At 58.3% G+C, this 13,709-nt stretch overlaps 6 protein-coding genes across 6 annotated transcripts in view; 3 read left to right on the top strand and 3 right to left on the bottom strand.

Annotated features, from left to right (window-relative positions):
• Positions 1-1,785, bottom strand: part of PSEUBRA_004110 (Fumarate reductase/succinate dehydrogenase flavoprotein-like, C-terminal) — a gene marked incomplete at both ends in the record, with an annotated part of 2,289 nt that extends 504 nt beyond the window's left edge. The window contains one exon of the mRNA XM_016437682.1: positions 53-1,785. Coding sequence (XP_016291218.1) covers positions 53-1,785 — 1,733 coding nt within the window. The remainder of the gene's footprint in view (positions 1-52) is intronic.
• Positions 1,786-2,609: 824 nt separating this feature from the next.
• Positions 2,610-3,677, top strand: PSEUBRA_004109 (Chromatin associated protein KTI12; the record flags this gene model as incomplete). Its single annotated transcript, XM_016437686.1, has 1 exon — positions 2,610-3,677. One exon carries the CDS (start codon positions 2,610-2,612, stop codon positions 3,675-3,677), a length of 1,068 nt encoding a protein of 355 aa, XP_016291217.1.
• Positions 3,678-3,805: 128 nt separating this feature from the next.
• PSEUBRA_004108 (Helicase, C-terminal) lies at positions 3,806-6,856 on the bottom strand (the record flags this gene model as incomplete). The annotated part of the gene is made up of 1 exon (XM_016437678.2): positions 3,806-6,856. The coding sequence occupies one exon, from the start codon at positions 6,854-6,856 to the stop codon at positions 3,806-3,808; it is 3,051 nt and encodes a 1,016-aa protein (XP_016291216.2).
• Positions 6,857-8,135: 1,279 nt separating this feature from the next.
• On the top strand, positions 8,136-10,337 carry PSEUBRA_004107 (PAP/25A-associated; the record flags this gene model as incomplete). The annotated part of the gene is made up of 1 exon (XM_016437688.1): positions 8,136-10,337. The coding sequence occupies one exon, from the start codon at positions 8,136-8,138 to the stop codon at positions 10,335-10,337; it is 2,202 nt and encodes a 733-aa protein (XP_016291215.1).
• A 174-nt stretch (positions 10,338-10,511) lies between these two features.
• On the bottom strand, positions 10,512-11,669 carry PSEUBRA_004106 (uncharacterized protein; the record flags this gene model as incomplete). Its single annotated transcript, XM_016437672.1, has 1 exon — positions 10,512-11,669. One exon carries the CDS (start codon positions 11,667-11,669, stop codon positions 10,512-10,514), a length of 1,158 nt encoding a protein of 385 aa, XP_016291214.1.
• Positions 11,670-12,092: 423 nt separating this feature from the next.
• Positions 12,093-13,523, top strand: PSEUBRA_004105 (Phenylalanine-tRNA ligase, beta subunit, ferrodoxin-fold anticodon-binding; the record flags this gene model as incomplete). The annotated part of the gene is made up of 1 exon (XM_016437692.1): positions 12,093-13,523. The coding sequence occupies one exon, from the start codon at positions 12,093-12,095 to the stop codon at positions 13,521-13,523; it is 1,431 nt and encodes a 476-aa protein (XP_016291213.1).
• Positions 13,524-13,709: the final 186 nt, after the last annotated feature.

The raw sequence follows: 13,709 nt of genomic DNA, 5'->3' as shown, positions 1-13,709 counted from the left end.
ACCCCTGGATTCCTTTCGTGCCGAAGCAGAGTGCATGGTCTGGGCAGCGCACGTCAAGAGGTTCTTGAGCTCGAGGGTCTCGACCAGGTCCGAGTTCCAGATCATGGAACGGTCCTGGATCGAAACGTCGCTGAAGCTGGCATGCGCTTTGTCGATCTTGTCGCAACCCTCCTCCATAGTCTTGGTGGTGCGGAAGACGGAGGCATCAGACTGCATGATGCGCTGCATGTCGTTGCGGATGTCGGCGGTGCTCTTGGAACCGTTGGCATTTCGGGCCCAGTCGAGGTCGTTGATCGACTTGACGCCAGCGTCGCCCTTCAGCTCCTTGTGGGGCTTACCGGGCTCAAGATTCTCCTTGATATGGTTCGCACACGCGCGACCGAAAACGACAATGTCGAGGAGCGAGTTGGCGCCCAGACGGTTGGCGCCGTGAACCGAGACACATGCGGTCTCACCGGCGGCGTAAAGACCGGGAACGATCTTGTCCTCGCCGTTAGGGCCCTTGGTGATCACTTCACCGGTGTACTTGGTGGGAATACCGCCCATGTTGTAATGGACGGTGGGAAGCACGGGGATGGGCTCCTTGGTGACGTCGACACCGGCGAAAATGGCGGCAGTCTCCGAGATACCGGGGAGACGCTCGTGAAGCACCTCAGGAGGCAAGTGCGACAGTTGCAGATAAATGTGGTCCTTCTCGGGACCGACACCACGACCCTCGCGAATCTCCATGGTCATGGATCGCGAGACGACATCACGCGAAGCCAGATCCTTGGCGGTAGGGGCGTATCGCTCCATGAATCGCTCACCCTCCGAGTTGAGGAGGTAGCCACCCTCACCACGCGAGCCCTCGGTGATCAGGCAACCGGCACCGTAGATACCGGTGGGGTGGAACTGGACGAACTCGAGGTCCTGGAGAGGAAGACCGGCGCGCGAGACCATGGCCATACCGTCGCCCGTGCAGGTGTGGGCCGAGGTGGCCGAGAAGTAGGCACGGCCGTAACCGCCGGTGGCGAGGACGGTCTTGTGGGCGCGGAAGCGGTGGATGGTGCCGTCCTCCATGTTGAGCGCGGTGACACCGACACACTCGCCATCCTCCATGATGAGGTCCATGGCAAAGTACTCGATGAAGAAGTTGGTGTTGTGGCGGAGCGACTGACCGTAGAGGGTGTGAAGCATGGCGTGGCCGGTTCGGTCGGCGGCGGCGGCACATCGGTAAGCCTGGCCACCCTTACCGTAGTTGAGCGACTGACCACCGAAAGCGCGCTGGTAGATCTTGCCGTCCTTGGTACGGGAGAAGGGGAGACCGAAGTGCTCGAGCTCAATGACGGTGCGGGGAGCCTCACGGCACATGTAGTGGATGGCGTCCTGGTCACCGAGCCAGTCGGAGCCCTTGACGGTGTCGTACATGTGCCATCGCCAGTCGTCCTCGGTCATGTTGCCAAGAGCGGCGTTAATACCACCCTGGGCAGCGACAGTGTGCGAACGAGTGGGGAAGAGCTTGGTGATACAGGCGGTGTTGAGACCGGCCTCGGCGAGACCGAAAGCGGCACGAAGACCCGAACCACCGGCACCAACGACGATGGCATCGTACTCGTGGTCAATGACGGGGTATCCCTTGGCAGCGTCGAGGGGAGTGGCGGCTTCCTTGGCGCGCAGAGGCTGGGATGCAATGATGCGAGAAGCGCTGGCGGTGGAGTGGAAGCCGGCGAGGCGCTGCGAGGGAGCGACCAGGCTGGACGAAGGTGCACGCGCAACGGCGCGCGAAAGCGACCTTCCGAAGATCATGATGGTGTGTATATGCGACTGCAGACAACGAGGGAGGAGTTGTGTTGCAGGAGCTAGGTTGGGTGAGGTCGGAAGGGTGGGAGGGTGAGGAAGAAAGGCAATGCGATGGATGATGGCGAATAAAGTGTTCCAAGCTTTGCACGCTTCTCAACACAGGCCGGCGACGGAGTCGGGCGCGGCAAGGCTCGCTGGTGCTGGTGCTGCCACTCAAGCTTGCGGGGCAAAGGCAGTTTATTCTTACGAGCAGACAGACACACACACGCTCGGTGCGGCGACAAGACCAGGAAGTGCGCGCTCGAGACCAAGCGGACTAATTTCTCAGTGACGGACGCCATCTCAAAAGAGGCAGGAAAAGGGCAGAGCGACGACCCGCCGCTCGACCAATGCGCTTGCGCTGATTTGCTGGGAGGGCGGTTTGGGTAAGCCGAGTCGACCCTTTCGCCCACCTCTGGCCGCCGCGCGCTATGCCAAACGCTGAAAGCGAGAGGGCAGCACTAATTTCAAGTCACGCAGCCACGAGCGGAAGAAAGTAGGCCGTCGTCGAGAGCACGAAAATAGAGACACCACCTTCGCTTTGGTAAGCGCGCAAACACCACTTCCAAGCTGAATTCCCGTTCATTTCCGCGCTTCCACTGGCAGACGAGTCCGGCTTGAGCCGAATTTCAAAACTGTTAGAGTCTGCGATTTTGACGGCTTACCACCAGCTGACTAACTTTCAGGGTCCAGTCAACGAAACGAGCTGCAAGAAGAAAGCTGCTGAGGACCTCCTCGAAGCCGTGCTCCGGACATTCCTACACCTTTCGTCAGCATCGGAGGCGAGAATCATGGCGCTGATCATCGTATCGGGACTAGCTAGCTCAGGGCGCTCAACACGCTCTGCGCTCATCAAGGAGGATCTCGAACGTCGCATCAAGAATGGCGGGGCCGCTCCCTCCTCCTCATCTTCGGCTCGACTACCGACCCGAGTAGTCATCGTATCGGATCACGATGTTCACGTCGCACGCTCAGCATACTCATCACAACGCACCGAGAAGCCTGCAAGGGCCTCATATCTGTCTGCTGTCACCCGCGCGCTAGGCAAAGACACAGTTGTCATCGCCGACGGTGGAGCTGGGCTTAACATCAAGGGTTTTCGGTATCAGCTGTGGTGTGCTGCACGCGAAGTCGGTGTCCGCTGTGTGTCGGTCCACGTCCATGCACCTCCGCAAGTATGCCGATTCTGGAACGGAAAACGACGCCAAGAAAAGGGAGATGACGCGAGCTACGACGACGAGACGCTCGACAGCCTCTTGATGCGCTTCGAAGAGCCGAACGCCATGACGAGATGGGACTCGCCGCTCATCATTGTGCCAACCGTCGTCGCTCCCGAGGCGCCAACACTGATCAGCCAAGAAGGCATCCTCGTCGAGTCAATACCGTTCGACGACATCTGGGACGCTGCAACGAAAGGATCGGCCAACAAGGCCCCTGACGTTGTGGCCCCGACCCGCTCTACCACGGCCAACTACCTCTCCATCCTCGAATCATCCACTCAGAATGTGGTGTCTAGCATCCTACAGCATCAGTCCAGCTTTGGCCTACAGCCGGGTTCGGAAGTGCCGATCAACCATCCAAGCCTCACCGGACCCTCTCCGCTCACATTCACACCACCAGCGGATAAGCCAGTGACCATGGCCTCGCTGCAGCGGATCCGCCGTCAGTTCGTCCGCATGCACAGCTCAGGCTCAGCGCAAGTCAGCGAACTCGGAAACGCCGCTAGGTCAGAAGGCGTGCATTTCTCGCTCACTTCACACGCATCACAACCTGGCTCCAAGGCCAGTGCTGCTCAGCCGCCGTCGATTGAATTCGGCGTTGCAAAACGCTTCCTCGCTTTCTTGGAGGGCGCCGTCTGATAACTCAGCCTTCTTCCCTCTACTCAATCACGCTTTTGTATTTGTATCCGCTCATGTCACTGTAGACGTGTCATCACACCAAAGTTATGCTTCTACATCTGCCTGCATTGCATCGGTCTGCATTCTTCTCACACCACCGTGTACCTGCCCGACGTCCCCGAACTCCTCGCCTCCGCCTCCAACACGGCTTGCGTCGCCTCCACGAGCAGCCGCTGGATCTCTCGCACTGCATCTTCCACCATCGACTTGTTGTTCGACTCGATCAGCAGCTGCAGCTTCGGTGGCTCGCCGGGCTGCGGCTCGGTGCCCTCCTTGTAGAACACGCCCTTGTTGGTGATGGATGCTCCTGTCGATTCGATCAGATGGCTCATCGTTTCCTTGTTGGTCACCCTCCATCGCGCGCGCTGAGGGAAGTCGTTGATCGGAACGATGGCATGATAGTCGGTGGCATCCGGATCGCGAGCCTTGCGCTCCTTCAGCTTGTCGGCATCCGAGCTCTTGGCGGCTTGCTTGCGTGCATTGGCCTGCTTGCGGATGTTTTCGAGCACAATAGCCAGCTTGGTGGTGTCCGCTCCGTGGGCCTTGGCAGCTTCGAGGGCCGCTTCCTGCGCCTTGACCTGTGCCGCTTCTTTCGCTTCTTTCTCTTGCTCCACCTTGGAGTTGACGGCTGTACCGGAAGCGTCGTCGCTCGCAGAAATAGTCTTGTTGTCTCGCACCGACTCGGGAGCGGCGCCATGCATGATCTCGATCTTCATGCCCTGCAACTTGCTCAGCTGATCCTCAGAGCTCGATCCGCCGCCAGAGCCTCCCGTCTTGGCGTTCGCCACGCTCGTATCGCCAGCATTCGCCGCCTTACCATCCTCATCCGCTTCGCCATACGACGACTTTTGCGCCTTGAGCACCTTTTCACGATCCGTCTCGAGCCGATCCAGGCCTTTACCGCCAAAGCCAGATCCGGCTGCTTTCGCTTTGCCTGCCGCCAGCTTTTCCTTGAAGGCAGCTGCCATCGCCTCGAGCTCGATTGGGATGTTGGCAGAACTGGCTTTCAATGCAGCAATGATGTCGCGCGCGTATCGATCCTGCTCGGGCGTGATAAAGGTGATGCACGTGCCCTTCTGACCTGCGCGTCCGGTGCGTCCAGCACGATGCACGTAGTCCTCCATGTGATTCGGCACGTCGTAGTTGATGACCAGTTTGAGCTGCTTGACATCAAGGCCTCGCGCTGCCACCGAAGTCGCCGTCACGATGGGCACGTTGCCCGCCTTGAAGTCCGAGATGGTCTCGTCGCGGTCGACTTGATCCTTGCCACCATGCAGCGACATGGTGACGTAGCCTTTTCGAATGAGGTCCTTCAGCAAATCATCGGCCGCCTCTTGTCGATCGACAAAGATGAGCGTGCGAGCATCCTTCTCCCGATTGTACAGCTCTCCGAGGATCTCGAGCAGACGGTGGAACTTGGTGTTCTCAGGTCGTACTTCGACAATTTGCTCGATCTCGGCAGCCACCACGCTTCGACCGCCGACGGTGATCTCGAGTGGCTTGTTCTTGAGCACCTTGCGCGCCAGCGACTCCATCTGCTTCGGAAACGTGGCGGAGAACAGCACCGTCTGGCGATCCGGCCGGATGTTGTTGACAATCTTCATGACCTGAGGCTCGAATCCCATGTCAAACATGCGATCTGCTTCGTCGAGAACGAGGTAGGTGACGCGTCGCAGGTTGGTGACTCGACCCGAGTTGGCCGTCAAGAGGTCGATCAGTCGGCCAGGGGTCGCAACGACGATGTCGGCCGTCTTTTTCATCTCGGCGATCTGCTCCGAGATGGGAGCGCCGCCATATACACAAGCGGCACGTAGACCAAGTGCTTTGATGAAAGGTCGCATCTCTCGATAGATCTGGACCGCGAGCTCGCGGGTGGGCGTCATGATGATGCCGACGGGACCCTCCGAAGTCTCGACGGGGCGCTGATCCTTGATGTGTCGGAACATGGGCAGCAGGAAAGCCATGGTCTTGCCTGAGCCCGTCTTGGCAACGCCGATGATGTCTCGGCCAGACATGATCGCGGGAATGGCTTGACTTTGGATGGGAGTAGGGGCAGCGTAGCCGAGTCGTCGAATGACGTCCAGGCAGCTTGCAGGCAGGCCACAGTACGACCACTTGGTGAGCGGCTTGGGACATTCCTTGCCCCGCACCGTGATGGCGTCCATCTCGAGACGGATCTGGTTGGCAAGCTCCTCGGACATGTCCTGAACTTCGGCGGGAGGATGATAAAAGACCTTGCGGAATGATTCGTAGTCGACAGTGGCATGATCGACGGTGGCCAGCTCCTTCTTTTTGACTTTCTTCGCCGCAAGTGCCAGGAGATCCTCGGTTGCCACGACACGGTCCAGCTCATCCAGCTGCTCGTCTTCCGGCTCGGCTTCTGCGTCGTCTTCATCTTGGCCCAGGACGACGGCTTTCGGTTGAGTCTTGGCCGAGGCGGCTCCGCTATCCGCGCCAGCCTTACGTCGATCGTCTGCATTGACTTGAGCCACCTGGCTCTTGACAGTGGACATGAAGGCATCCAGCGGGTCCTCCTCTTCGTCGTCGTCGACTACCATGTCAGCGGTAGATCCTTTCGCTTGGCCAGTGGTGCTTGACGCTGTGATGTCTTCGTCGTCCTCGTCGGCGAGCAGGCCTTTGCGGGCAGACTTGATCGACGGATCTAGGGGAGGCAGGTCATCGAAGCGGTTGAGCTGCGTCCGCGTGGATGGTTCCGAGGCATCATCCATCATGGTACGCGAGCGCTTCTGTGCGTTGACCTTGGACGGATCTGTTCGTAAGGACAGCGTCCGAAGACCCGTCGCATTGATCGAGGTCGGCGCTGTCTTCTGCGTTGAAGCTGAGGTCAACGCCTCTGTTCGTTGCGACGGAGGGGCCACGGCGCTGGCAATGGACTGAGCTCGCTGCTTGGCTTCTTCGAGTGCCTTCTTGGCGGCCTGCTCTTTGCGCCATGCTTCGAGTCGCGCTTTCTTTGCTTGCTTAGCTTGCTCTTCTGCTGAAATAGGAGCGCTAGAGGATGGTGCTGCAGATGTAGAGGCGGAGGGTGCTGGTCGGGAAGGTGGAAGGGCAAGCGGCGGCCCTGGTGCAGCGCCGGGAGGACCGGCGGGTGGCCTGGATGGCAGGCCGTTGTTGGCAGTCATGTGGCCTGGTCCTAGCGTAGAATGAGCAGATGGAGCGGCCGGTGGGACTGGCGCACCTTCATCCCATCTTCTGCGCCCTGTTTTGTTCGATGTTTCGCCATGTCGATGACCGTTCTCATACGAGGATCCGGCGCTCGTGCGAGCATCGTACCCGCGGTCCTCTCTGTGTCGGGTGCGGTCATACTCATGTCCCCTTTGATGACTCGAGCCGTTCACGTAAGCATCGCTGGGACGATCACGATGGCTGCGCGAAGAGGAGGGATGCGAGGGAGGAGAACGAGAACGACGTCTGGTTGGCTCGTGTCCTTGGCTTCTGTACGAGGAGGACGAGGTGTCATGCTTACTGTTGCGAGATCGATGATGGGACGAGGAAGAAGAGGAGCGACGATAGTCGTCGCGATCATCGTAGCCGGCCATCGTCGTGGATGTCAAGGTGACAGTGATGTGTTTCCTTGAGGGAGTCGTTCGGAGTTGTGCCCACGGAAAGGCTCTTTAGCGGGATGCGGTGATGATGCTGGTCATGACACGGGCAATGGCCTGAAGCGATCTTCCGTTGCTCGACTCGAGGATGTTGACTTGCGAACGAAGATACATGCCAGCGTGATGCCTCCATGAATGAGGGGAGGATGCAGGAAGGGTAGACGACCTGAAAGGACTGGATGCAGTGTGGCTCGCAGGGTCTCCCGGTTGGTCGGCAGCGGCAGCTTCTGAGCTCTCGCAGCCAACGCTCAGCTTCGGCCTCCTCCTTGCCTTTGCTGCTCTTCTCCACTTTGACGTGAGAAGAAATTGCATCACACGCTTCGTGATTTCTAGCGAAGAGAAAAAAATGGGCGGACCCTGTTCAAAAAATTCCATGCTTGCTGGCCAGTCTCCGCAAAAGCGTCGTGCTCCTCTCTTGGTTGGAGCGTTGCAACTGGCCTCCTTTGGCCAAGTTCGGCTTTTCCTCTTATCACTCTACACTCATCACGGCCGTCGCTTCAGAGGTCCCACGCCACAATCAGCGCATTCCCACGGTCTTGTAGTCACATCGGTGACTATTCTTCGGCTACGCCACAAGGAAGCAAGTCAAAGGCGAACGGACGCAAAGGTAGTCAACCTTGACGAGCAGAGAGGCAAAGGATCCAAGCCGAAAGCGTGGGAACATCCTTCAGCTCTGATCAGACGCCCAGGTAGCGCTTTGATAGGCATCGCATAAAGAACTCAGCTTTTCGGGTCAGTTCATCAGCATATAAGCAGCATACAGCCCGACACACTGCCACCGTCCAGCCAACCGACCACTATGCCTGTGGCAACACAAGACAAGGCGTTCGGCGCCCAGGACTTCATCTCTTTCGACCTTGGAGCAGACCAGGACGACGATGTACCGCAGTCTTCTACGCAAGCCAATCGTGGTCGTGGATCAAAGTCGCGCGAGGAGGAAGCGTCGCGGAAGGGCAAGAAGCGCAAGGCTGACGAGCGAGAGGACGATGGACGCTCCAAGAAGGAGCGACAGATGGCACGTTCACGCCACACGCCCTGGTCAGCCGACGTGGACTGGAACAAGTGCAAGAACGGCGCTGAAGCCTTGCATCGCGAGCTCATAGCTTTCGACTACTGGATGGCGCCCACCGCAGCTGAGCACGAAACGCGCTGCATGGTCATCGAGCTCATCAGCCGCGCCATCAAATCTCAGTTCCGCGATGCAGAGGTCCATCCTTTTGGAAGTCAGGAGACCAAGCTGTATCTTCCGCAAGGTGACCTCGACTTGGTCGTCGTCAGCAACTCCATGGCCAACCTTCGCACCCAGAACGCACTTCGCACCATGGCCGCCTGCCTGCGACGACATAATCTGGCCACCGACGTGCAAGTCATCGCCAAGGCTAAAGTGCCCATCATCAAATTTGTGACCACGTATGCTCGTCTCAAGGTCGACATCTCGCTCAACCACACCAACGGTCTCACCACGGCAAGCTACGTCAACAGCTGGCTGCGCAAGTGGCCCCACATCCGACCGTTGATCTTGGTCGTCAAGCATCTTCTCATGCAGCGAGGCATGAGCGAAGTCTTCTCGGGGGGTCTTGGAAGCTACAGCGTCATCATTATGGTGATCAGCTTCTTGCAACTGCATCCGAAAGTGCAGCGAGGTGAAATCGAAGCGTCTCGAAGCTTGGGTGTCCTGCTCCTCGAATTCCTCGAGCTGTATGGCAAGAACTTTGGCTACGATAACTGCGGCATCTCGGTTCGAGGTCGCGGTGGCTACTTTAGCAAGGCTCGCCGAGGCTGGAAGGATGAAAGACGACCGTTCATGCTCTGCATCGAGGATCCCCACGATCCCTCCAACGACATCTCCAAGGGATCGTTCGGCATCATCAATGTGCGATCGACCTTGGCAGGTGCCTTCGACATCCTGACGGCTGCCATCTGTCAGCAAGCCAATGAGGGGAGTGCCAAGATGCGCCTTTCTGCTCGAGATGCCAATGACTCGGGCCGTCGAAAGCACCGACATTTCTCTGTCGACTCGGATTCAGATTCTGACGCTGAGGCTCGCAGGGCACTTGTGCGTGACTCAACGGCAGAGGGTGGCAAGGACGACAAAGATCCCAACAGCCTGCTCGGCATCATCCTTGGTATCTCGAACCCGGTCGTGCGGCAGAGAAAGGAGATGGAAGAGCTTTACTTCTCTGGATCGCTGCAGTTCAAGCTGGGAAGACCAGCACCGCCCAGCAGTCCGCCTCCCGCGAGGCCATCGTCCTCTCGAGAAGACGGCTTGGCAGCTCGCTTATCGAGCTCCGCTGCCGGTTCGTCTGGCTCTACGACCAAGGCTCGACCAGACAGCGGCGTCGTGTCGATCGACAGTGCAAAGAACACGACCAAGCGTGGTCAAATGCCCGCCTTGTCGATCAGAGGAGCTGCTTCTGCGGCAGACAAGGCGAGCGGTGGGTCGGATGCAGACAGTCAGCGGGGATCGAAACGGGCAAGAAGGAGCAGTCCTTCGCAAGCCGGCTCTGACAAGGACGATGCCGAGCGAACAGAACGCCGGAGGCCAAATGCGGAGGCAGACAGCGAAGACGAGGACTCTCGTTACAGCGCAAGCCGCTCCTCCAAGCCAAAGTCATCCCTCGCTCGACGAGGACCGGATGGAGCAGCCTCGCCGACGGTAGGTGGGCCCGCGAAGAAACGCGCCCGCAGAGGCCAGACCGAGATCACGCAGGCGGACCTGGAAGACTTGTCTCACTCGGCGCCGTCTACGTTCGTCTCTGAGGATGATTCGGATGATGACGCTGCACGAGGCGACGACAAGATGCTTCTGCCTACGCTGTCAGGCGCAAGTAGCGTCAAGTCGGCACCCAAGCTGGGCAGCGCGGGAAGGGGAATGTCGCGCATCTCGTCGCGCACAAAGAATGACTTCTGGACCGCCAAGGGCGTCGATACCGGGTCTGGTCAGGCTTCGGCTTCTCCGCCGCCTCCGCGGCAAGACGAGGAGGAAGGTGCTCTCCACTGAGTGTGTCCGCGACTTGTACCGAAACAGTCCGTTTTGTGAGGCTGCTAAGCCCCGGTTCGTCTCAGAGCAATGCAAGATTGCACACCACACTCGATCACCCTAACACCAGTTATGGGCTCGATACACTCCATTCGATGCATGACAGTGACATGTCTGAAAGTGGGGTTCGCGTCGCTACTCCCAATCGGAATCTTCGTCCGAATCCTCCGTCTTGCTCTGAGTGGGCTTCTTGTCTTGTCCAGCGGCAACCGTGGTATCGGGAGCCGGAGCGGCTGCCTTAGCGGTCGATGGCGTGGTGGCCTCGGGCTTGGCGGCGGCGGCAGCAGCTTCGTCGTCCTCGCCGTCCCATGCAAAGTCCTCTTCGCTTTCGGCAGACGGACTCTTGAGATCGCTGGCAGCGAGCGCTGAAGACTCCGTTGTGGCAGGTGTGGTTGCCTTGGCGTCTTGCTGAGCACTGGACTCGGTTGTGCTTGTGCTTGTGTCCTTGCTGATAGGCTTGGGTGCCAGAGCTGTTGCCGTGCCTGGCTGGGCCGCTTCGCCTTCTGGCGGTACGATGCGGACCAGCTCGCCAACAAAGTCCTTCATGTCGGACTGGATCTCGCGCGCATAGTTCTCGGTTGCGTGCAGATACTTTGTGGCCAGCTGCTGCGACTCTTTGAGATCGAGATGCGGCAAGTGCGACTGGATGGTCAGCGAGAGCTTCGAGAGCGATTCTTGGAGGTTGATCGGTGTTGGTCCTGTCGTCCTCTCGGTGCCATCAGCATCTTTTTCTGTCCCAGTGCTCGTCGGCGATGACACAGATTGGAGTGTCGAGGTCAAAGATTGCTGCAATGATGCGATGCGAGGATCAGAGGTGATCTTGGAGAAGAGGGATGTGACTGAAGCGCCAAGAGTGGGTCCCGTGTGCGCCGTGTCGCCGCTGTCTGCCGCCGTCGCTGGTGCATCTTGATCATTGACGACCCTCTCCTTGCCTTTTCCTTTTGAAGTTTCCTTCTCAGAATGAAGGAAAGCATCCTCGACCGAGGTCGCAGGCAGCGTTGACAAGTTGTCGTCGGCGTTCTTCTGGGCTTCTTCCAACGAAGATTCAAGCTTGGCGTACTCGCTCTTTGCGTAATTGACGATGCCACCTCGATCCTCCATCTCCTTTCTCGCTTGAATGATTGTGTCCTGCGACTTTTTGGCAAAGCCAGTGAACCAGCTCGAGATGCTGCCCACGATCTTTTCTACATTCTGGTCGAGGTCCGTTTTGGTGTCTGTCGTGACGCTGGTTGAGGTACCGCTTCCGTCGACACGGTCGGTGTCCTCGATGATGTTTGGGTCGCGGAGGTCCATGATGGCGATCTTGGAACGGTGAAAGTGATATGCTGGGTCTTGAGGAGGTGGTGATGATCGTTGAGGGTGGAAAGTCGTGGGTTGATGCTGGAAAGCGCAGGCCAACACTTGACAGCGCAACATGATGAAGGGCGCGTGCGTTAGCGAGCTGGCTGAGCCCGAATTCCGGACAGGATCAAATTTAAAGTTGACGAGAAGAAGTGACTTCGCCCCAGCTTCTACTGATTCCCCATCACCACACGAAAGGTCATCAGGATCACATCGGCTGCGATGGTCAAGCTTCCGTCTCAGACAGCCTGCAGAGCCTGCTTCGGCGCTCGACAGGCCGCACGCCCCGCTCAGATCCATGCAAGGTTGCAAAGCCTCGTCTCGCAAGCGCACGCTGGCCTTGGTAGCACTTCACAGCTCCAAGGGTTCGCAGCGATGACAAGCTCGAGGTCCACAATCTACGCAAGGCCTGGCTCTCGAGCCTATTCGACGTCAGTAGCTGCTCGTCTCAACACCACAGGCGCTGCAAGGTCACCGACGACCATGAGCATCCTTGGCAAAGACTACCCCACGGACGACTACACCAACATTCCAGCTTCCATCTTATCACGCCTGTCGCCCACGCCTACGCTTCCATACACCAAGAATCATCCACTAGCGCTTCTGCGAGATCAACTGGAAGCATCAGTCGGCCCGCTCTACACGCCGATCCACGCAACGTCCCCCGTGGTCTCTACCGAACTCAACTTCGAAGACCTGGGCATTGCGGCCGATCACCCAGGCAGAAGTCCGACGGACACTTACTATGTGAACCGCACCACCTGCTTGCGCACCCATACATCGGCCCACGAAGTCGAGACATTCCGCAACAAGCACGAACGATGGTTGCTCACCGCCGACGTCTACCGTCGTGACGAGATCGACGCTTCTCACTACCCCATCTTCCATCAGGTGGAAGGCGCTGCCATCTTTGCGCACGAGGACTATGCACCCGGAGGCAAGGTGGAGCAAGAATGCGTCGAGATGGAAGCAAAGCTCGCCAAGGCCAACTTCGAGATCGAAGATCAGGTCGGACTATCGGAAGCGGGAGGGTACCAAAGCCACCACGATCCTCGTGAAGCTGCGCTGGCAGTTCGGCACTTGAAAGCGACGCTCAACGGTCTCGCCTTGGAGCTGTTTGGCGAACGACACGCTTTTGAGACGGCGCAGAAAGGAGGATCGGCGACGGATCCCCTGCGTGTGCGTTGGATCCCAGCGTTCTTCCCCTTCACATCTCCCTCGTACGAGGTGGAAGTATGGTTCCGAGGCAAGTGGCTGGAGATCTTGGGGTGTGGAGTGGTGCAGCAAAGGACGTTGGACAAAGCGGGTGTACCAGATCGCCTCGGATGGGCTTTTGGAATCGGCCTTGAGCGCATTGCCATGGTGCTCTACTCGATTCCTGACATTCGCCTCTTCTGGACACAAGATTCCCGATTCTTGGGCCAATTCGCCAGCGCCAGCAGCAACAAAGTCTCGTCCGCCGGCGGCCAATCCAAGACCGCGTCCACCTGCAAGCCAAAGCTCTTGACCTTCAAGCCGTATTCCAAGTATCCTCCATGCTACAAGGACGTCTCCTTCTGGCTACCTCAGGAGCGCAAATTCCACGAAAACGACCTCTTCGAGATCGTCCGAGATCGAGTTGGCGACCTGGTCGAGGACGTGGTCAAGATCGACGACTTTGTGCACCCCAAGACCAAGAAGCAGAGCATGTGCTATCGCATCAACTATCGGTCAATGGATCGCTCGCTCGAGAACGACGAGGTCAACGAGCTGCATTCGGATGTCTTGGCCAGGTTGGTGGATCAGCTCTCGATCGAGATCCGATAATCGGACCGCTGCTGCTGTTAGCCAAGTGAAGTCACCATTCAATATCACCACTACTCCCACCACATCCGAAGATACTGAGCGGCGTGGGTGAGAGAGCATAGTCCATGCATTGAGAACGACGCCCCATGTGACTATGAACTGCTCTTCACTCTGTTTTTAGATTGTTTTCTGAGACAGGCTGCTGCT

The sequence above is a fragment of the Kalmanozyma brasiliensis genome, assembly GCF_000497045.1.
Source record: "Kalmanozyma brasiliensis GHG001 unplaced genomic scaffold PSEUBRA_SCAF3, whole genome shotgun sequence".
Lineage (NCBI taxonomy): Eukaryota > Fungi > Basidiomycota > Ustilaginomycetes > Ustilaginales > Kalmanozyma > Kalmanozyma brasiliensis.
The sequence above is the reverse complement of the archived record's forward strand: the minus strand, read 5'-3'. Positions and strand labels throughout refer to the sequence as shown.